This window comes from Dermacentor andersoni, chromosome 8, assembly GCF_023375885.2.
Source record: "Dermacentor andersoni chromosome 8, qqDerAnde1_hic_scaffold, whole genome shotgun sequence".
Classification (NCBI taxonomy): domain Eukaryota; kingdom Metazoa; phylum Arthropoda; class Arachnida; order Ixodida; family Ixodidae; genus Dermacentor; species Dermacentor andersoni.
In genome coordinates, this window is record NC_092821.1 from 118,765,940 (window position 1) to 118,789,788 (window position 23,849).

The 23,849-nt window shown below is 45.2% G+C and overlaps 1 protein-coding gene and 1 pseudogene across 1 annotated transcript; both read left to right on the forward strand.

The window, feature by feature from the left end:
* Nucleotides 1-4,267: 4,267 nt before the first annotated feature.
* LOC126529496 (U2 spliceosomal RNA) lies at nucleotides 4,268-4,442 on the forward strand (annotated as a pseudogene).
* A 2,175-nt stretch (nucleotides 4,443-6,617) lies between these two features.
* On the forward strand, nucleotides 6,618-18,531 carry LOC129384395 (phospholipid-transporting ATPase ABCA3-like). Its single transcript, XM_055069844.1, has 6 exons — nucleotides 6,618-6,782; nucleotides 10,048-10,578; nucleotides 11,421-11,578; nucleotides 12,314-12,469; nucleotides 14,991-15,201; nucleotides 18,275-18,531. The coding sequence occupies exons 2-6, from the start codon at nucleotides 10,545-10,547 to the stop codon at nucleotides 18,529-18,531; spliced, it is 816 nt and encodes a 271-aa protein (XP_054925819.1). The 5' UTR covers nucleotides 6,618-6,782; nucleotides 10,048-10,544.
* Nucleotides 18,532-23,849: the final 5,318 nt, after the last annotated feature.

A 23,849-nucleotide genomic window follows, 5' to 3' on the forward strand; every position in this document is an offset into this window, starting at 1 on the left:
TATCTGAATGGAACTGGAGCTTTCTTGATTAATTTTTGCTTGAGTGCTATGTGCTACGTCCTTGTGCAAGTGCGTTCATACATTATGGGATCAAAATTTGCGATGTCAATTTTATTTACTTCAGAAAATACATAGCGCTCACTGACCGAAGTCGGGATCCCCGAAAGTGTGGTTCTGTATACGACTTAGGGAACTCGGAAATAAGTTGCATAGAAGTTTGTTCACCATGTCGTGTAGGGACGCACCGTTCTCTCTTGCGTTCGTGCTTGTGCAGCGCGTGTAGCAGGTTATTTGCGCCCTAAGGCTCTCGTTATTGGTGTACTGAATACGATAAAAAAAATAACGCGTGACTACGATCCTTGTTTTCTTGTTTTACCCGAATATGCTTATAAATTGTGCGACGTAATTGTGGCTTAGAAGTTCCTTCTTTTAGCCGTGGTTGGCGGAGGCGCCATTTTGAAATGATTACTCAGGCGCGTTCGTAAGACTTGGAAAGTTTTCGAGCCGGCGCCGGAGCCCATTAGTCATGCTCGATAACATTTCTAGTTAAGTGTTACTAACGCTTCCGTTAATAACTGCAGCTACTAGTACGATGGTAAAGTAGTTTACAAGAAGTTAGTAACTTATGTTAGTAACTACAACAACATTTATTTTTCAAGGGGTGCAGGTAAACATAACGAGGAGTCCATAGAGCCCAATATTTGATGAGGACATTCTCTAGATTTTAGCTTTGTCTGCTAAATGGATACTAGAGATCGTCCAATACTCTCCGTAGAAGACTGAGCGTTCAGTGGCCATCTAAAGCTTTTTTTAATGTTATCACAAAGCCAGTAAGCCAGAGCTTCGTGAAATCATCGAGACAAAAATTGATGCATTCTGTTCTGCAGATACAGAACCGAATGCTTATAATGTCCATGGTAAGGTTGTCTGCGCTCATGAAAACCCGCTCAGGCTTTCTTATGGGCTTCTTAACGCAAAAGTGCAGTTTCGAAAGTTCGCGCTTGCAGCGTATTCAAATGCAAATATAAAACGTGTTTGTTAGCATTTATTATAGGTGCAAGGGGCCGCGATGTGGAAGGGACATTTCCCAAATGCGTTCCACTGCTTGTGCTCGAAGGCACTTTTTATAGCAATATAAAGACTATCTTCAGTATTGGCCAGAATTAGAACCTGCCATTCGTTTCGGAATTCCCATCTGCAGGATGGGCGGGAACAGTCGTCTTTTTGGCCGTCTTCATAACATGTAGCAACGAGCTTAACATATTCACTATTTTCAACGTGGCCGATAGTTATAATCCACTATTATTTCGCGGGATCCCCTTTTGAAGGATGAGTGAGAACAGTCCTCTTCCTGGACATCTTGATAGTTGCCGCAAGCTCGGGAATATATAGAATATCTTGAATGTTGACCATAATTAGAACCTCCTCTTGGTTTCGGAATCCCTCTCTGCAGGATGGGAGAGAACGGTCCTCTTCCTGGCCATCTGGATATTAGCAAGGAGCTTAGGAACATGTTTACTGTGTCCAAATATTTACCAGAATTAGAACCCGCCCTTAATTTCGGAATCCACGTCTGCAGGATGGGTGAGAACACTCCTCTTCCTCGCCATCTTGATAGTGGCCCCAGGAGTGTTCCTCGCCGCGCTATCGCCCGTTACGGTGCCCGACTACTTGACCACAAGCAGGGGAAATCAACTGTTCGGTGGCATCATTCCCCACAGCGGCCTCGTCTCCGCCATGATGATCATGTTCCTCGCCCAAGACTTCAAAGGTACGCGCGGTCGTTTTAGCGATTCATTTGCCGTAACATATATTTATGATAATTTCTTTCGTGGTTGGTTATCGGCATAAATAAGGCTCGAGAGCCTTATTTAAGGTAAATAACTTACAAGTACTTAGCAAATTCGCGAAATACACATTTTACTTGGGACTCGCTCAGACTCGCACAGTGAGCACACACTCGGGCTCAGACTCGACGTAATAAAACTCAACCGGGCCTACTTGGACTCAAACTCACCAAAGGCAGGCTCATGCCGATTCATCCGGGCTCTGACTTACCAACGACTTGACTGCTGATGTTTCCTGGAACTCAACCTGAGCAGAAGCAAATTCAGTGGCCTCGTTTGGGATGGGATTCACCAGTCTTTGCAAGTCTGAGTGGGTCGATTCATTATTAAGTCACAGGCTTTTGCCTCAGAGTATGCCTGCACTTTCCAACCCTTAAGGGAGCAATGGTGTGGTGCGCATGTTTGAGCTGGATTAGTAAATTACAATATTCTAGAAGTGTCAGTGACACGACCACCGGTGTATAGTCTCGGTAATAACAGGGTCACGTTTGCTAGCGTCGTTGCTGGAATCAATGTCAGCTGGTGTAGGAATTGATTCCGAGATGGAATCAAATACGGCTATGATCAGCGATCACGAACGTGTCTGGTAGCTCCTCGCGGCACGTGCCCACGGGACCGAATCGACCGCTTCTCATTGGTCTTCTCGATAGCAGGCTATAGCCACGTGACCAATTAACTCCGCGGCCGGGAAACTCTGCCATCTCTTTCTGCGGTTAGCGGTATTCATGGCGCGTTCTTGCGGTAAGGTGCCTGCGTCCTTAAAGGCACGTTCACACCGAAGGACGTCTAAAGTGGATAGGCGGGCGCGCCGAAGGCTGTGGAAACCTCCTCTAGAGGGAAAAATAGCGCGCGGAAAACCAGGCGGTGGGTGGTGATTACTCCCGGACCGATTTTACTTCTGCACCATCAATGCTTTGCCGCAGCTAGTCGAAATGCGAGGGAAATCAAATTTACCAGTCGGCTGCTTTTCTGCTGACTTATTTTCACTCGTTTTCGCAAGGCACGGCGAATCACGAGACCTTTCTGGCGTTTGCCCGACCGTTGTGCGAATGCGTGAGATGCGCGATCGACATCTGGTGTCTTTAATGGTGCCGTCTGAAAACATTGAGCTCGTGACTCCGAGGTCCTATATTCGAATTTCGTGTTTATTAAATAGAGCGTAGGTATTGGGCGCTTGTCCCTGCGTTGAGTGTCAGAGTAACCGAACGAACGAGCACAGCGAAGTATGGAAGAGCGAACGCGGAGCGCAGCGGGGGTTGAAAGACCGCGAGAGAGAAGAGAGAGCGAGTTTGAAAGCGGAGGAGGAGGGTGCAGCGGAAGATTGAGGAAGAAAGCGGAGGAGTCTGACAAAAGAGGGAAAGTTTGCGAATTATCTTCTCGTGATTCACTGTGATTTGACAGCGTCCGGCTGGGACTGGATGGCAATTCAATAATTATGAGAATTACTGCAGTTTAAAGAAGCCTTGACAATGCCTAGTGAATTTTAAGACCGTTTTCTTTTCTTGAGGAAATAATTTCTAATCTGCGACGTCGCGTTAATATAGTGGTACTGCGGATACGGCACCAACTTCTAACGAAAAGTTTGTCCCTCATTTTCTCAGTTCGGAGCTAACCTCGTTCGTCAAAAAACTACAAGGGCTGAAAATAAAAAAATCCTAAAAAATGTATTGCCTCTTTATGAGGAAGCTTTGCGTCGGGACGAACTCCGATTTCCCATTCAAGTACACGGGAAACGCCGGGAATGGTCTCACTGTATAACCACTCTACCAATGCGAATGAAATCTGCTGCATTTACGAGGAAAAAATCATGAGCCATTTCACTGTTTTGAAGTGGATGACCAGCGAAGCTGTTCAGCGCACGACACAGAGGTGACGCAGAATTTTGAACATAGGTACGGACTCATTTACCGCCATTTTTATACACAAATTCGCGTGGACGCCGGGACCGCCACACCAGGAGCCGGAAGAAACTAGACACGCGTGACGTTTCGACGGGACCGCCACCAGGGGAGAGCGGAAGGAAAGGAAAGGAGATACGCAAGCGCTTGGAACGCCTACAAAAAGAGAGCGGTGCGGGTCAGTAGAGAGTTTTAGCAGAGCGTTTACGGTCCGCTCCGCTCAGACCGGCCTATGACAACAATTGGCAGGCAGCCGCTTAGCAAAACGCTACTGGGAACACTGACGCGCGTGCGCACAGCACGCATAGCGGCAGCGGAACGAGAGACGCTGACCACGTTCCGCTAGGAACCTGATTTAGCGGTTCGTCAGGGAGCGTGTAGTTGCTTTCGTAACCGTTTTACCGCCAAGCTGAGAGCACGTCAGTGGCATCTCTGGAAGGCGCTCTTGTTAGATAAGCGAAATCAATGCATTCTGTGCAGCCACCGGCGCGCGTGAAACGTGTGCGGAGCGGAGCGCAAGCAAACGCTCTGCTAAAACTGTCTAGTGTCGCAAATGTTCTTATCAGCTTAATATCTGATACGGGGTGTATTTGGACCCAAGATATTAAACTTATTGTTGCAAGTTGGTGGAGTGCTTGAGGCCCGCTTCACCTCCACTACGGGTCGGCCCGGTGTCCTTGGGATCGGCCCGCGGTTTGTGGTCTACGGACACCGATCCGTTGGAAACTAGCCATACACAGCTTCGCTCTAAAAAAAAAAAAAAAAGCTCAGCTGATCGAATGTGTTGGAACATATATACAGCTAATGTTCATGTGAGTACATATAGATCCGAAACACGAATACACGCACGCGCGCACACACGTACATACACACGGGTGTACATAAGTTGTACCGAGCCTTTTTTTTTAAGCGGAGTTGATGACTACTAGCGAGTACGAATGCCGCCTTGAAGGCATCATGGTTTCAGAGGCAGCGTACGCGTACGTTCGTAACGCAGTTTGAATGCATTCTATGCGCAAAAACATTTCATTTATTCATAACTGTGCAGCCGCGCATGCCCGAAGGCGAGCTTTCTGGCTCTGAACCATGATGACGATGATTTATTCGCATCCCCTTTGAAAAGGGGTGGTGACAAATAGTCACCTAGCCTGCTGGATTTATTCAGGTATACTGTACTTCTATTTTATTCTAGCATTTTTATATATCCCTCCATAATCTTTTCTCTTTCCTTTATTTTTCACACCACTCCGCTGTGATTGGTTGGTCTATTTGGCAAGAGAGCAGCCAGACCGCAGCGCCGACAGTTTCATTTTTAAAAGCTGAAACAGGAGAATATGAATCACGAACCTCGTAGCTTAAAACATAATGCTCGAAATTGGCACGTGTAAAAACAGTTTCTGCATGAAGTTTGTAAGTCCATAACTGTGTATTCTAAGTTGATATGACAGCTTTGCATACTTCATCAGTTAGAGCATCCGATGGAAAAAGTCTGCGTGTACTACTCTTGTGAAGAGACTACAATGTTTACCACTGTTTTTCAAACCTAATCACAAATCGGCGGATACTGCAGATAGGTGTGCAATACATCCGTTTTGTCTGCAATAAATATTTGTTTCGAGAGTTGCAGTTTACAGTGCCGTGATCTTTCTTTTTCTTTGTTTATGCACTAGTTAAAGAATGCTTAACTTGGCGTGTAAGATATTTACTCTTAAGACTTTAGACAATAATTTAAAATATTTGATTGGCAAAATAAAATACGTTTACCGATTTTATATTTTTGTTTCGAATGCAAGAAAAATTTATATTGGGCGTAGTAAATACCGAGCAAGCGAGTTGTTCTCCACCACGTATTTACGCTGAAACTCTTAAGATACAGCTTACGATTCCTCTTGACTTTATTTTGGAGATAATTTTTTTTTCTGCCGGAAACAGTACCTTATTTCTTTGTCAGCACTTGCATCCTGCATGCAGCGCGTAAACTATTTAAAGCAGACTTGTATGTTTGAATGATTAGAATATTATACTATTATTATATTAGTATTAGTGTGATTAGTAGAGAATGATTAGACAGTAGTCATTTTTTCTTGAGGGGAAGCTTTAGCGTAGGGGCTCCTATCGAAATACATTGGAAAGGAGAAATTCTTTTCTAGGCAAGCACTGCCCCAGGTTTGCTGAGGTTTGTTGCACTTAAAACGTTTGCCTAAATTTTGTGACTGTCGGTAGCATACTTGTGATTTAGGCCATCAATTTTTAATCAAGAATTGTTGAAGATAGCAAATATCCAGAAAACAAAACTATCACTTTTACAACTCTATAACTCTACAAAGAAAACATATCAATTCTGTAGATTGCAGGTAATAGTACATATAAATTGGACAAAATTTATATACTATAAATGGCTCTCGGGAAGACGGCTAGTATGTGAGGGCTTTTACAAAAGCCTTCTGCACATTGTAACAAATTCATGTAAGGTATTACTTTATGTATAAAATTTGTCCGCTTTTCGTGCTGTAACAGTTGCCGTTTACAGAACTGCAATATTTTTTTTTTAGTGCAGACCTACAAATTTATAGTCCTCCTGCTTCTATTTTGTTGGAATTCGCAATTTTTCTAAGTCCTGAAAGTTGAGGCATTAAATCGTAATTCAGCTTCCAGCTGTAACTAAAATTTTTCTCTAAAATAATTCACCAAATTGCATTAATATCGTGTCAGTGGTTGTCAAAAAAAGCGTGCATACATTTTAGATGTATTTGAATAGGCGGCATCGAATTTCGGCCCGAGCTAAAGCTTCTTCTTAAGGGCTTACCATAGCAAGGAAACGAGCGAATAATCCGATGTCCGCCATCTTTCTTGCTTCCAAGGTGGTGCAGGCTGGTCCCTGGTCACCAGGCGTATTATGGGCAACAAGGTCACCATACTGGAGATCTGGGTGTTCATGCTTGGTTCCAACGTGGTGATCGCGTTCCTCACGTGGTACCTCCCCCAGATCCTGCCGTGGTGTGTGGACAACCCGCGGAGCCCAATATTCTTTCTCACGGTGAGGATGGGCCGGAGAATTCACTTGACGCAGGACCGACTGGATGCTTGACTAGAGAGTTTTAGATTAGTCCGCAAAATGCATTTGTCTCGACGGAATTACCAGATAATGTATACGCGAGCTGCCGCAATGGTGGCGCCATTTTGCGGGCACTCAACATTTATCATGAAAGGATACAGGGCTGTTACAACGGACAGCAATCGCACTGTCGTTAACTGCTGGAGGAGAGCGTCGGCTGCGAAGTAATCGTCAGCATGCAGCTTTTGTTTTACTTTAGTTCTACGAGAAATTCAATTCGATTCAGTTCACTTTATTTGTTGAGCACCACGAACAAAAAGCGTCTTTATGGCTTGACGTTGTTCGTAGCCCTTTAGAGGGCTCTGCAGAGCAAGAGGATCCATGCATGATCACAAAACTGTTAGAAATATGCGCGAAGAAGCGCAATTTCTTTTCGGCCAGATTTTCAGGGAGCCGATGTGTCATAGTCAAGAATGAAGAAAAAGCTGGTAAGAGAAATAATTGAGGCCGATATGATTTACAGACTGGGCATTCACTGTGTTGGCGCACTATCGGAGGGGTTATCTAGAAATGAACTTTCGTTTATTCGTTCAGATTTTAAATATTGTTGTGATCACGGCTACGTGACATGCGCTCTCACTGTCATTCATGCACGCATATCTGTAGGTACCGCTTTAAACAAACATATGTAGAAACTTAACGCCTCTGTCATCTTGCCTCCTCTGTCCCTGTACCAATTTTCCACTATTGATCCGACGTGATGTACCAAAAAGCCGAAGCTCCTCTTGTGAACGTTTCAAACGCGTTGTGGTTGCCCGAAATGGCCCAACATGACGCTACTCGCGTTGCTACAGCCGTCCACGACACCCGTAACCCAACGTTCCGCGAGCGAGTAATATGCGTTCAGACGAGGTATAACTGTCATTATGTAATTTTCTGTCCATTAAATACTTAGTGACGTGGAGGGTAACTTGAGAAAAACAAAGGGGTCCAGGGGGCCCCAATATTTGGTTTGTTAGCCACATGAAGAAAACAGTCGCCGCTGGTTAAATGAAGTTTCCACACCCGCTGGTAAATTGTACAAGCCAGCATTCCAGTTAACTTTTTACCACGCCGGTAATAGTTGAGTGAAATGTCTCTCACCTCTGTGAATGCATTCATTATTTGTTAGACACTTTTGTGGGCTGCGAAATGTTGCTGCTCAAACACACGCGAGCGAGAACCCGCCAAGTTGCCTCATGGTAGCTTTCCTCTTCACCCCTCAGTGTGCAAATACACGTGAATAAACTGGATTCATTAACTGACTGTGATGACCATGAGAGGCACTGGCGAACGCTCCCTGATAGTCAATAAAGTCAACACTAATAAATCAATAAAGCTGACGGGAGGCTAACCGCCACGGTAACCTAAGTTGTAAAGCACTACACGCGTAATTCGAAAGGTATGGGCGTGGCTTCTATCTACCGCAAGTGATTTTTTCGTCCACCTTCATTTTCGTCAGAATTTCAAAATTATATTAATCCGTTGCTATTAGCGTTCTCTGCAAATCTGTTTTGTTCAAATGGAGGCCGCTTTAAAACGACACAACGTTAAACACCGGGTCACATTAAAGCAAAAGTCCTTTAAAAGCACTATATTCATTGCATTCGCGGTAAGATTTGATCAAGCGAGAAAAGAGACCGTAAGCCAAACTTCAGTTCTTTTTATTTCACCTTGATAGACAATGCCCCGTACGTCTACGCCACGTCATGAATTTCAAATTATTGTCTGTTCATTAGGCCGTTGTTGCGCAACAAAAGGTTTCGAGACTTGCAAGTTGAGCATTTGAATCCTTTAAAATGTGGTGTACGTTTAACTTTGCCCACAGAAAGCCTGCTAGTCGGAGCAGGCGCAGTCAAAATCCCGCTGATACGCTTGCGTGAAGGCGGTGTGGTCACTCGTAAAACGTTTCTCGGTCTTTTTGGGCTTACGAGGCAGCTTCCCACAGCGCAATAGTGGCTTTATTTTTTTGTTTGCGGAAGGTAAATTCGCTAATAAAGCTGAACTTTCTGAAGAGGACGTATTGGCCTAGCGAATTACTCCTATTTTACATATCGGGTATCTGGGTTTCTAGCCTTTCTTACGAACCGATCCCGAAGATAGCAGAGTCTGAAAATCAGGGACGTTTCCGACAGTACGTGCAGCCTAAAACTGTGGGCCGATCGTGACCATAGTGCAGCCTAAGAGGGTGACCCACTCCCCATGGGCATTGTAAGATTTGGAGTCGGGCTTGTAGGACGATCGGAGGAACTTGGGGCGACAGGACAAGGCGAACTGGGTTTATTTACATATTAACATATTGAACAAGAGATACATTTACACAGTCTAGCGAGACCCCCAAATGGAGCCCGCGAAACGAAGCATACAGCAAACGAGCGCACAGCCCATGAGTACATTGACGAGCACAGAGCACGACGACGAGCACACCCTAGCAGCCGACAACAGCCGCTTATAACCACTCCGTTCGACGTCATCGTTCGACGTCACCGTAGAAAGTCCTCGTGGTCGCATTTGTGAGAAGAGGGTAGGGGTTTTACACACACACATGCCGCACAGGTTTCGGTGCTCTCTCCGAGGGCCGGCGACCTTTGCAGCACAGTCGTCGTGGTATCCATTGTCAGGCGTCCCCGTAGTCAGGTGGTCACGCCCGAACTCAGCCGGCGCCTCTAAATTCCAGAGCGGACCTCGCACAGCGGCCTCCTCCGCTGCACATTGTCTGGCGTCTCGAAAAGCGCATGGGGAGGTTCCGCCAATTACCTCCCCTCGAGAACTCCGCTGAGCTGACCCCTCGCCGCATGGCTGCCGGCTATCCGCAGTTCCCTGAAGTGCGCCACCGCCGCGGGTGGATCGATGCACCTGCAGCGGGCTGAAATAGCTGCAGGCCGATCCTAACAGCATGTGCAGTTAAACATGTTGGCCGGTCCCGGACCTAGCGCAGTCGAATATTTTAAGAACTCCGACGCCCCCCTCCCCCCCTTGCACCCATCACGGGATGGGTGGCGTTATTATGTCGTGCCCAATGACTCCTCCCCGTTCTCTTTCCAAACTCTCCCCTGAAGACATTGTATTTGATCAACATCAACGACAGACTGAACCTTCTTCAAACTTTTTTTCTTTATTTTCTGTAAGGCCATTATAGCAATCTGTTTTCTTATTCAAGAGCACATTCAGACTCGTTTTGTATTTGTGTTCCGCTTTGTATTTGCAGAAGGAATACTGGAGAGGTGACGCAGGACAAACAGAGGCCGATGCAAGGCCCCTCCAGAGAGACCCAACCCGTTTCGAAGAGCTGCCGCCAGACGTGCGACCGATAATTCTTACCAGAGACCTCAAAAAGGTGAGAAACTTCCCATAGTGACCGGTGCTCGGAAAATATGAAAACGCAGCGATTGCCGACGTACTTTCAACTCGTAGAACAAGGCAGTGGCGTAAACTCCTCTATGAGGCATTAACGGCAGTGGCTCAACGTGATTCCTAGTGTAGACAAGTTTTTGTGCAATAGCAATTATCCGGGAACGTCAGGCGCGTTAACCACCGTCACTGTCTTTGATTTATGAGTTTCTCGGGTTGAGAAATACCTAGTGAAAGATTTTATAATTTGTTTTTTTTTTTCGTGGACAGGTACTTGGAACAGTTTCTGTCTTGGACGGCGTGGACCTGGTAGTGTACGAACGCAAGGTGACCGTTCTGCTGGGTCAAAATGGCATGGGAAAGACGACCCTTTTGAGGATCCTGACAGGTGAGTCATTGCACCCCAGAAGCGAATATTTCTAGTAAATCTAGGCTGTCCATAGTGTCACGACGTTGTAGGAACAAGACTGCGACCAAAGCAATCGAAGGAGTAAAATGGAATAACTCTTTGGGTCACCTTGTACCTTGACAGAACTGCGCGGTTGCGATCGGGATAAGCAGAGCAGTGGTCAGCGGAAAACAGATTGTCTAAGTTCACAAACTTCTTTGTTCGTGCGTGCACTTCGGTATTGGCTGTGCGCATTCGATGGTATGTCCAGTATTTGATCTTGGATTGTAGCGCGAAGTGAACACGGACGTGTCCGTGTTCACTTCGCGCTACAATCCAAGATCATGTTACCGTACCAACTCGCCCAACTTTCTATCTTCTTGTTCACTATTTCATTGGTTGAAAATTGCTCTCACGAGGAATTCCAGCGTGAGAGATATATTCAAATATGGGACCACAACCGAAGCAGCCCTCCGCGGGAGATTCTCAATGACTTGCGTGTAGCACTACGAATGTTGGGTAAGAGAGCTGGAAGTTTTGGTTTGAAGAGGAACCCTAGCTTGTCTTCACGAAATGGCGATAACAGCACACCATTGAGAACATGCTGGTGCTATTGATGTGAGACAATAATGCAACATCTCCGCTTTGGACTATTGAGTGGTAAGGAGTTATTGAAGCTGCATTTAAAGAAAAATGGGTATAGCAAACGTATCGGGTGGCAATGTATGTATAAGCTGATATGCTTTTTTTTTGCTTTAAAAAACACTGCTCTAACAATTATTGGCCGTAGATTCTGTAAAACACCTTGCATTAAAGACTTCACGTACCTGTGCTCTGCGCAGGCGCACTAGGGGGGCCGACGAGTGGCAGAGTGATGGTGTGCGGCCGCAGTGTGCGCACCAGCCCAGAGTTGGTGCGCAGGGAGGTCACACTGTGCCAGCAGTCTGACGTCTTTTTCGAGGACATGACATGCGGGGAGAATGCCATTTACTTCGCCACCGTAAGTACCGCGCCGCGTTCTAACACAAAGATCGTCCCTTTCAAGGAACCGTAGCGAGATGAGCGAAATTGTGCAAGCACGAGTGTGGGTACAAGTTTGCGAAATCAGAAGTCTTTCGGCGTCTAACTTCCTTCGTGTGCAGAGTGGTTCGCTCTTGTAGCACGTAAGGAAAGCAGCATTCGAAGACAAATAATTTCGCGTGCTGAAATTTTACTCTCAGACTAAATGTAATCTAAACCTCGAGCCACCGTAAGCGCAATACAGCACATACTGTCAAGGAGGTGCTGAAAAATTTGAAATTGGGAAGGTTAGTATAGCACCTAATCTACATTTCTTCAACAGTGTCTCTAATGAAAGGGAAATGAAAAAAAAAATAATGATACCATTGTTAGCGTAGCATGCACAAAAGTGTTACAGGTTGAATACACATCCTCGTTTGACGATTTTCCCTTTATACCGTAACATTGAATTTCTATCCCACTCACAGAGACATTCATCAGACATGATTTCTGCAACAATGAGCTGGAAAGGAAACATTACCATAGAAAGTGGAGAGACAGTGAAACGGTAGTTGGCTCTCTTTACGTAAAAGTACAAAAAAAATTTGAAACACCTGCTCGTTCGGTGCTCTTTCATTCCACCGTAACTGTTAAGTGGCGTCGTACTCTCACAAACAGTCATCAAACATTCAGACAACGCCATCATTAACAGTTTATGCATTTGTGTTTGGAACAGCTCCAGGATACCAGCGGCGGTGATGTGGAGCAAGCCACGGCGAGCATGCTGGAGAAACTGGGCTTGAAACACGTAGGATCCAAGATGCCAGAAGAGATTTCTTGCGGAACGGCTCGAATGCTGAGCCTAGCCATTGCCATCGCTTCGAAGCCCAAGGTGATGTTGCTTCATCGAGTCAGTTTATCCTGCCATTCCGCACAAAATCTTAAGATGGCTTTGTATAAAGTCGTTATATTGCTTGTATAGAGATAGTGCATTGACTCGCGCTTCTTGTCTACTGATGTATGATGTCCATCTCATGTCCGTCCCCAAGGATTCCGAATTTGAGCCGTACGAGGCGCTTAAAGCGTGTTCACATTGGCAAGCTTTCTCTCGGGCGTGTAGTGCTATACCACAGGGGACAGCAAAAGGCACGCGTTCCCAATAAGGACTTCGTGAATGCTATGTTCACTGCGGAGGGGCAAACTCTCATCAGATGGGCTACGCATGCGCTAAAAATCACCACTTAGTTGTGTCAAGTTTATTCCGCACTCGAGGTTAGTGCAAAAGTATGTTTGCAAGTATTTGCAAAAGTATTTAGTATTTGGTAAAAGTAAACAGTTGCAGTTTCGACCGAAAGGCGAAGCATTGATTTTGATAGCATATTAGCAGATGGCTATGCGAAGCAAGGATGATAGTTTTATCGGCCGTATAAACTTGCGAACATTCGTTTATTTTCTAAATTGGCAAGCATCGTGTCATGTGCACACTAGCAAACATGAACGCATCACATTCGATGAGCGCAGCCGCTCGCTGTCAAACGCTGGTGCAAGCAAGCGCGGCAGCACGGCAGCACGAGCGAGCAAATTGACCTTCGTGCTGCATCTCGCTTCAACGATGTATTATTGCCGTAATTTTTTTTATTTTGTTATTTTGTTTCGGAGCGAAACCGACATAATTTTGATCGGTTTTCGGTTAAAGGGGAATGTCGGCAATACGAGCGATAGTCGGTCGACTGCTTCACTAATCTAAGGCTGTCGCTCGAAGCCTCGGTGTAACTCAGCAGATCGGCATCGTAGCAAAACCCAGGGTTTGCTCGCTGAAGAGCTTATTGTTTCGTTTTTCTACGGGTAGAACGCTTTGTCAGCGAAGTTTTAACCTTCGTTTAGGACGTTTAGGTTCGTTCTATCGGAACAGCGGCTTCACATTTCGGCGACTACAAATCGATCAAGGGCGGCTTCTGAGAACATGCTGAGTGCCTTGACTCAAGCCACTGAGCGTGATCTCAGAATTTAGAATTCACTTATTGAGAAAAATATATACTGTTTTTATCGTTACATTGCTTCGAAATTTTTTGCATGCGAACCAAAACTGCTATTAACCGTTGCGAATTATTTTTCTTTCTTTCCGGAGCAGACCCGGAACCGAACGTTTTTTCAATGGAACTAAACTAAAACCACAAAAAAAAAAAATTTCGTTCCGACACCCTCGCTGCGACCATAGGGCATGGCAGCTTACAGAATTGCAATATCAAGTTAATGGTCAGAGACATAGTGCTATACTGAATTCACTATTTTTCTTAAATCTTCTTATTCTAGGCAGGAGAAGAATTTACCGCAATCGGTGGGAACCGCCAATGGTTTTGTAATGTAGAAAATGTGATTAAGTCTGAAACACTCGAAACACCTGTGCGTATAAGAGGTTTATTCAAGAGGGAAAATAAATATAATTTGTGCTATACGGACGCATCGCCCTGGCAGATCTAGAGTTGGGACTTGCGGACGACAGTCCTCCGCCAGGACCGGCCTACCCTTCAGCCGCCCTTCGATCCGTTATTGGTAGCAAATTTTTTTACAAGAATCACCAGGTCGCGGCCTTAAACATGCTATTCTTAGTGAAAAAGCTACCAAATAATGGTAACAATGACTTGCTTGTAATTACACCCCTTGCAATGTTGTAATTGCTCATAGCCGATCAGCCACCTCCTACGGTAGCCAGTTGGCAGCCAGAATGTGAAAGATGAAAACAATGCCCAGTTTTCTAAAGTGTTCCGAGATCTCAAGATTAAGAATCGCTTAAGAAAGCAGCTTTGATGCACACAGACAGCCTACATAATAAGCTCTGCGGTATGTATTTAGAATTAGCGACTATCGACGCATATGCATCCACCTTGGGATGAAATCAGTGTGCAGCATTGAGCTTCGAGGAATCTTTCGAGAAATTTTACCAAGGCGATTCACTGGCTTTTTGCGTAAAAAAAAGCTCGCAACTATTTCTCAACTAAAAAAGCCATAGTAGTGGTTAACGTGACCAGACACTCGCTAACTTTACCGTGTTTCTCGTTAAGCTACCGACACTGCCTATCGGCCCCTGCCATAGTTTACATAGTTTATCTATCCAGAGCTTCAGGGGTCCCTTCATGGGTGTGACAAACCCTAAAACGCAGGGCACTGGCGTTCGACACCTCAGCTATAGCCATGCTCGCCTGATATTTTACCCACCTTTTCCCCGGAAATGTGTTAAACTGGGAAGCTAGACATTGAAACCACATCGTCGACTCGGCGGAAGTTTCGAAATCATTATGCTCTCTGAATATTGATGTCGGGGAATAGAAATAACATTTTTAAATAAAAGAAGGTTCTAAAAATTTTTTCTTTTTGTCTATAGAGGGTTGACTGTATTACCTTTTCCACGGCAGCTTCTAATGCTTGACGAGCCCTGCTCGGGGCTGGACCCAGTTACTCGTCGGCAAATCTGGGACCTGCTGCAGCAGATTGCGAGAGACAGAACAGTTCTGCTGTCCTCGCACGACATGGATGAGGCCGACGCCGTGGCTGACCAGATCATCATACTGGCCGCAGGAAAGGTCATTTGCAGCGGTTCGACTACGTTCCTCAAGAAAGCTTGCGGCAAGTACCATAGCCACAAACTACTTCACACCAAGCCATGGAAGATCTATGCAAACTGTTTGGGGAACTGCTCATCAAAGACAACGAAAAGCCACCCGCCGCATATGGAACACGATCCATCGGCTTAATCCGTATTCGTATTTCATTAAAGCTACGAATGCAATCTCGATGAGCATAGTTCTAGTATAACATAATCCAGAGGAAAGGCATAGCACCAATACATGGCTTCGGCAACGCCACGGCTGTCACCACGATACATAATTTAAATTCTTGCATCCCGCTCAAACGCCTGCCAAACATTGGCTCAAGCTAAGAATAATAACAGCACAAAACATTACTGTGTTCATGGTGTTTTACGAAGCTGTGTTTGTCACGCCGAACACCGGTAACGATGAGTTCCCAGTACGAGTCAACAATAAGCACAAACGAAGGGATGCGATCGAGATCAAAGAAGCCGCCCAGAGCTTTGCGCCATTTCGGTGGTGCCGTGTGGTTGCCATCTGGTGCACCATGCGAACTAAATTTGAAATAGCCATCGGAACGCTCTCAAAAGGAGACGGAACCAAACTTACGTGTACGATGGTACGTGCATGTACCTATCTTTAAATCGTATTGTGAGTAGTTATAACCTAATATTAGACAAATTTAGACATTCAGATGATGATCGCGCTGGCCACATTGAGCGTTCCGTCATTGCGTCCCAGCATTTCATATCACTCACATCACTTCATTTTCCTTAAAGACCGCTTTTGGGGTGTTGCATAAGGGGTGGATTTTACAAAATGCAGGCGTTAACAGCGGTCGAAAACGTTGATGGCAGGTTATCGCAGCGACATGATGGGGAAGGACGTTCCACTCAGTCGCTGCTCGAGTGAAAAAAATGAATTCATGAAGGTGGTGGGTACGAGCTCGTGAACGTAGAAGTTGAAGAGGGTGGCCGATACGGTGGGATCTGCATGGTGGGGGTGCGCGGACGTATGCTTCTTGTCTTAGTGATGAATAAAAACTCTTGTGATACAGGATAAGACTGGCAGTGTGGCGGTGAGCAGAAAGATTGCACAAACCTGATTGCAATTTTCGAGATATGCTAACGTCGTATGGGTATGAAGTGTGAATGAACCTGGTAGCCCGGTTTTGTACAGCTTCGATGGCATTTGTTAAAGATGCTTGATGAGAATTCCAGATGGTTGAGCTCTTCTACTGCTGTGTAAAATTATGGTAGCTTCTTAAGGAAGTTCAGGCGAATGAGTCTCCATAGCGATTGTCACTCCAAAGATGAACACTTTGAAGCTATGTCTCAACGCGAACAGTGTGGCGCAGATTGAACTCATTTCCGCATCGACGGCTCTATGGCGAGCGACAGTCACCGCAAAATTATATCGCATTCTTTTCTGGCTCAATGGGTATCACATTCCTTTTCCACGCGGTGCTTATGCCTCGGCCCACTTACCCACATTAGCGGGTGACGTGAGCTCTGAGGGCGCTCACGTCACCTTCCCTGCTCGAAAGAAAACCTGCCAAGCGGAGCATGGGCACGGGAGTGGTGGAAGGCATTTTTCCGTGCTTGACTTTGTGCTCTGCACGACTGGATGCCTCCTTGTTGATCAGCTTGGCGAAAGCCCGAGGGAACAGCATTTCGCAATATTCAACAAAGTCAGCCTGATGTGGAAGCCGGCTGTGTTGTAAAACCTGTCATCGTTAAACCACATTTTCCAGCGACTAAAATTATGAGGCATTGTGGAAATGATGAACCGCCACCGCGCTTTCCGCCACTCACCTCAGCGGTTCTGTCGATGGTGCACCCTTGTCACTGAGAACAGTTGCTTAATACGAATGGTGCAAATATGAAAAACGGTTCTTGACATGTCTCCTAAAGCCTCCACTTGAAAATCCCCAGCAACTCGCACGACAGTAGGAATAACCAGAAGGTTTTATCTCTCCAGTGAATCGCTCTCATTGGCGCCATGGGGATGTGAATGTGATATGGCCTCCGTCGTCGCGGAGTTCCACCGGTAGCGCTACTCTGAAATTTTCCAACGGCCTCATGACGTGTTGAGCTACCGTGTCGCATGCATCACAGTGGCGACATCTAGCCAGCACGGCGAAGCTGCTTGTCCGAGACTCCTTGTGCGGAGACTTCGACACTGGAGGTGTCGGAGGCTGTGTTGCTTATAGCTGCACCGCTCATCTCTACTTTAGGCGGCAGGATTGCGCATCGAGTGGCGTCAACTGAAGGCACCGGAAGTGCACTCTCTTGTTCCGGAAGTCGGCGCTTTGCTATTTTGCAGCGACACTTCGCCTGCATGGAACTCGGCATGTTTTTTCTATTCTAACACACCTGCCTATTGTGCCGTAAACTACCCAAGATTGCCGAAGGTGTCTTTTCGGCAGACATCGAAAAATGGCTATCACTGTGCCGACACTGTCGCGAGCATAAGCAGCGTGCGCTGGCAACACTAGCGAGAGAGAGAAAGTAAAATAAGAAAAAAATAATGCGTATAGGGGTTCAAATCACCGTTAAAAGCCCTTACCAGACAATGAGCGACAACACCCCCTAAAACGATATGTAAACTGCGAAAGAAAGTTTACTGTGGCAATATTATTCGACCAAGCACAGTAGTAAGTGAAGCATGCGCCATACTTCCGGGACAAGCCGCCGCACGACACCGCATTTCCGATGGCGTCACCTCCGAAGTGGCTTTCAACAAAACGTAGCACAAATCCATGAGCTGTGCGGATTGGCGCACCGTTTCACCCGTTTTGCGACTGACCTAACGAAGCGCAATTTCACTGCACACCTTTTACAAACGTGAGAATGGTACCCGGATAAGTCCTAGAGTCTGAAGCATAACTTTTTCGCATCAGATGTGGTTGAAGATATCTCACAATGGCGCGGGGATGATCTCTTCGGGCAGCATCATCGCGACTCTCTTCCTAACCTAATGGACTTAAGGAGAGTAAATTAGAGGCACTCAGTGGTTAAGCCGACAACTAGGCGGGCGGCAGGGGAGCAAGCTGGAAGGAAAGGAATGGTCTGTATCATGTGATTGAAGTGTCCATATACGTTTTGCAGGTGTTGGATACAGGGTGACCCTCCTTAAAGATCCCCGGCTATTCAACCTGAAGGACGCGCTCGCCACTATTCAGAGCGTCATCCCCGGCGCTGACGTGCACGATGACAATCAAAGTGCCGTGACGATTAGACTGCACACGCTCGACCATCACGGATTTGCGGGTCTGTTCGAGAGGCTGGAAAGCTCGTCGAAGCAGCTTGGCGTCTTGGACATTGGTGTCACTGTCGCCACCATGAAATACGTCTACACTAAGTAAGAACAGCGTCAGCGTACATAAATGAAATACGCTCTGTTCTTCCGGATTTGTCACAAAGAACCGTGTTACCATCAACGTCACGATGACGCTTAAAGACAACGTTGACGGTGTAGGCCACACTGTTACCAGCATGCGACTCCGGTGTCCACGTGACTAACGTTCTTCGCAAAAAACTTACCCATCACTGCGAGCGAAAGAACTTTGCGTTCGAAAGTACAACGCAAGTCTTATTGTAACATGTATCGTGCACTGGCCTCAGCACCAGACCTTACTGACCTGGTTGGCCAGCCTTCTGAAGTAAGGGGACACTTGGGAGTAATCGTGCAACAGCTTTTCGTTCGACGAGTGGGCTGATATGGCGTGAACACGGGCAAAAACCAACACAGTTGTGTTAATTTTATGCTAAACTCTATCTGAAATTCCGGCAAATGGGACTCCTCATAACGTACAAGTCTCAAACGAAGAAAACGAGTGATATATACAATGTGTGAAGAAGTGCATATCCTGAGCTCGGAAGCCAGTTACGTTTCGGCAAGGGAAGTCATGCTACAAGCACCTTTTTTGGCAACGTTTACAAAGCAGACTCACCCCTAGGCTCGAGACGTAGAACCGGGTACGAAATAATGAAGTAGGGGTAACGGGGCTGCTTTAAAGCAAGAATTCCGTATGCTAGTGAGGGAAGGTTGTCCTAAGCATTAGGGGTGACAAAAAATGTCAGTTTCTACCATGATTCGAAGCAGACGTGATAGCTTGTACAATAGTATTATGCACAGAAAGTATTGCACTGTTTCTCGCGGGATTACTCCTAGTAAACGTTCGTATATGCATGCGAGTAATTTTCCATCGTGAATGCTTGAGGCAGTGATGCTTGCAGTATGGGCAATCTTCAGTTATGTAGGTGGCGCTCCGGGACGGTCGAGGATCAAAGAGACACGACTTTCTTTTCCTCCTCGTTTCCATCCAGCCTTTCACTTCTTGTCACTGGCTTCCTTTACATTCTTTCTTGCACCGCAGCTTCGGTTAATGAACAAATCTGAGGACACCTAAGCACCCACGAGTTGTAAATGCAAAAGTGTTACTGTCCAATTGAACGGCGAGTGGTACGTGTGGCCCAAGCCCACATGCAGCTGCAGCGCGCTGTACCAACGCCGCATGTCATCGACGTGGCGATGCCCCCTCCCCCCATGCAACACCGAGTGCGTTATAGCCGAAGCAGGTGATGTTTTTCGCCCGGTCCGCTCTATCGAGGAGTGCTCGTACAGAGAGCGAGAGCGAGGCCGACGTGGCGTCGTGGCGATGCCCTCTCCCATCACGAGGAACCTGATTATACAGGATTAGTGAACGAAAGGGAACACCTGCTGCCGCAGGTGTTCCCTTTCGTTTTCTTTACTCTGTGACGTGACGTGACGTAGCATCCAATTGAAACTCCGTCGAGGCGCGCTCATGACGTGGCGTCGCAGCTAATGGCAATGCGAGTTTACGTGTGGCTTCGCTGCTACCGACGATAGATGCTGTATTGTTTGCTAAATGGTTCATTTGACCCTTTCACATCAATAAGCAGCTCAGCGTGGAGTCTGCCATTTGTTTTAAAGAGCGCTCACGCATAATTTTGTTGAAGTGTAGTAATCTTTGAAGTCAAATGGTTCAGTGGTGGCACTTAGATCAATATGTGGGTTCGCATTGAAAATCCTGTAGGGGCATTGATAACTCTTAAAGCGAATAGCTTTCTTTCGCTCTTTCGGCAGTTCTAGTGGTTGGTAAGTGGTCAGACTTGTGCGACATCTTCTAGAAAACTTGCGTAGGAGGTATTGCCTGTTGACTTGGCGCGAGGGAAGAAGAGGGCACGCGCCGAGGGAAAGGGTGCGCGGTGTCACGCGACCGAGTTGTGACGAACACGGAGGAGGGGCGACACTGTCGTTCGTTCGTTCGTTAGTTCGTGCTATTCGCTTACCAATTGACAATATTGATCTATAATTTCAGCATAATATTTCGTTTTGTTTCTAGTTAGTTTGATCCACTGCATTTTTGGATAGCAACGACAAACAGCGGACGATATTAAAACGACTCGAGGAGATAATCCACAATAGTTATCACTGCGCAGAAAATGGCGCCAAAGAACTGCCAAGTGCAAGCAAGCGTTTGAGAATGCTGTGAGCGGTCGTCTGTCGTTTCTCTTTTTCTTTTTTTGCCTGCGTATGTCTGCACTATGATTAACATTTAAAAGAACCTAGTAATGTTCTTGAGAACCGTGTTTGCCGAAGGTCGTTGGATGCGCACTACAAGAAAAGTATTCACCAGAAATTACTGACATCAACAGGAGGGAAGAACTGTTATGTATCTTGCTCCATTCTACCAATGTCATCGTTTCCTGTAGCAAACCTTCCTTACTAAGGAAGGTACATGCAATGTTCGGAATGAAGATGAGTATTATCGGCGCTGCTTACATGTGTACGTTTCCCTTTTCCTTAGGGTAAACTTGAACTGGACTCCGGAAGGGAAGCGCATGGAAGCGAAAGAAGGCAAGCTGTGTAAGTGTACCTACTTAATCTATTCAAGCGCGCAGCACATTGTTCTTTACTATTTGGCTCGGAGTCATTTGTGCGTGAAAGATATACTAATAAACAGAAAAAGTATGCCAGTTTAGTCTAAGTATCCTTGAAAACGTGATTTCCGAAAATTTTGCAGTCAGACGTTGATTACTACATTAGAAAATGCAGGAGCGAAACATGAGTTTTTTGTGGCTTTCTCGCGGAAACCACAGCGCTTGTAGGACAGCGTGACGCCATGCATTGCAGTATTTTCTTGTAATTGGGGTGACGTGCTGCAGTACAACTTATTATAGTATTCTATTCTTCAAACTTGTCCGTTTTAGAATGCAAGGCCAGTCTATATTTACCGTTGAAAACTTCATGAGCCATTCCACTCTTTGGAGGTTGATGACCAGCGAAGCTGTTTAGCGCACGACACAGTGGGGACCCAGAATATTGAACAAAGGTGCGAAGATATTTATTGTTCTAATCAGTGGTCACTGTGGTAATATAGGTACGCACACACATTCGCGTATCACCTCTGTTATTAAATGTGTCCGTCCCGTAACACAGTGAATCGCTCGTACCCCCTTAAGCAATAAGCGATGACTCATAATGACTCATATAATATAATATAATATATATATATATATATATACGTATATACGTATATACGTATACCAGCGTAGAATTCCCCTTCTCTCGACGTAATGGGGAGGCCGCGTTTCCGGGGTTATGAGTCATCGCTTATTGCTTAAGGGGGTACGAGCGATTCACTGTGTTACGGGACGGACACATTTAATAACAGAGGTGATACGCTAATGTGTGTGCGTACCTATATTACCACAGTGACCACTGATTAGAACAATAAATATCTTCGTACTATATATATATATATATATATATATATATATATATATATATATATATATATGTATATATATATATATGTATATATATATATATATATGTATATATATATATGTATATATATATATGTATATATATATATGTATATATACTGTGGCGAGGAAAGAATAGGCGCCTTGAAGAAGACAAGTCCACTTGTCGAAACGTTGGCTCTTGCTTTCACCTTGTTCTCGTTTTGCTCATCGTTCTGTTTGCCTACGCATTTATATTCCAACTCGCCAAAGAAAATGTGTTACTATGGAAGCAGCTGTTTGATTTAGGCCTGGAATTTTTACAAAGCTTGCCAAGAATGGGAGGGCGAAAAAAATAGAAAAATTAATTTGAAGAAATATCTATATTTATTTATTTACAGTACTGTAAGCCCTAGCTGGATGTTACAGGAGTGGGGAAAACATTATACGATACTATATATAAAACAGCTCTAAATGTCGCTGAAAGGCTTCAGGCGATTTGCAGTTCACAAGCATACCACAATCGAGTTTATTCCATTGGAAAATTGTACGTTGTGGGAAAGAAATCTTGAACACATCTACTCTTGTAGTGTAGAGTAAAATAGCATAACGGCTGATTAATACGTGGTGACAATCGTCCCGGAGGGCGCAAGTGCAAATTAGGATCTAAATTTAGTGCTTTATTATACACCTGGTACAAAAATTGCAAACGCGCAATCTGTCTGCGTGTAGACAGTATTTCGAGGTTAGCCCTTTGAAGTAACGCGGTCACTGACTGAGTCCTTGGTAACATGAGAAAATAAACCTGGATGCTAATCGTTGAATCCGTTCCAACTTATCAACTTGCTTTCGATAGTGCAGATGTCGGATTAACCTAGTATACCGTAAGGTTGGACCTACTATTGTTCTACGAGCCATCATCTTTGTTTCAGGCATGGCATCTCGTAATTTTCACTTTAAAATGTCCAGCTTGCGTTCAGCTGAACCACAAATACTTTCAATATGCTTGTTCCAGTTTGAATTCGAAACAATTGTAACACCGAGATATTTTAGCTCACAAGATCGCCTAACTGCTCTATTCCTTATTTTATATGTAAACACCAGTGGTTCTTTCTTATTTGGTAGACATGCATGTGGTTTTACCAAATAAATTTTCAAATCCCATTTTTCACACCACTCTTCAGCGCCTCTCAAGGAAGCATTTAGCAAGAGCTGGTCAATGACACTTTTCAGGCGAGTAAATAGCACACAGTCCTCCACAAACAGTCTCAAATGAGCAGAAGAATGAACATCTTTTGCAATATCATTAATATATACCAGAAACATATTGGCCTTAAAACCCAACCCCGTGGTAATTCTAACGTCCCAGTCACCATCAGGGAACGTGCACGAGAAATGTCTACAAACTGGTGCCTGTTGTACAAATAGGCTTCAACCCAATTGATAATCTCCAAATCAACACCAAGATCTCGCATCTTCTCATTAATTTTAACATTGCAACCCATGTCAAATGCTTTTGACAAGTCTATTGCGATTATATAAATTTTTTCTCTACAAGTAATTCCAGTGGCGAAGGTGTGGATTGTTTCAAAAAGCTGGGTGTCAGTTGACAAGCGTTTACAAAAACCGCCTTCCTTCGTGTAGAAAAGATTTCTGCCTATCAATATATTGGACAAATTGTTTCAAAATTATGTGTTACAATATTTTACGCGCGGTGCATGTGATCTAGATGTAAATGTGTAACGTTGCACGAAAAACAGGTATGGTAGTTTTGTACATTTCTTTCGTTTCAGCGACTAAAGCGTGAAGATGTGGTGCATAAGTTTCATGCTTGCGTGAGTTTGGTGCAATGTTCTCAAGTGCTTTGCAAAAGCCGTACTCACATATTGATGGTATATTTCGTGGTGGT

Coding starts and splice junctions, on each gene's coding strand:
- LOC129384395 (XM_055069844.1), top strand. CDS start 10,545: ATGGGAAAGACGACCCTTTTGAGGATCCTGACAG. Junction 11,579..12,313: donor ATGCCATTTACTTCGCCACC/GTAAGTACCGCG, acceptor TGTTTGGAACAG/CTCCAGGATACCAGCGGCGG. Junction 12,470..14,990: donor CCATCGCTTCGAAGCCCAAG/GTGATGTTGCTT, acceptor TTTCCACGGCAG/CTTCTAATGCTTGACGAGCC.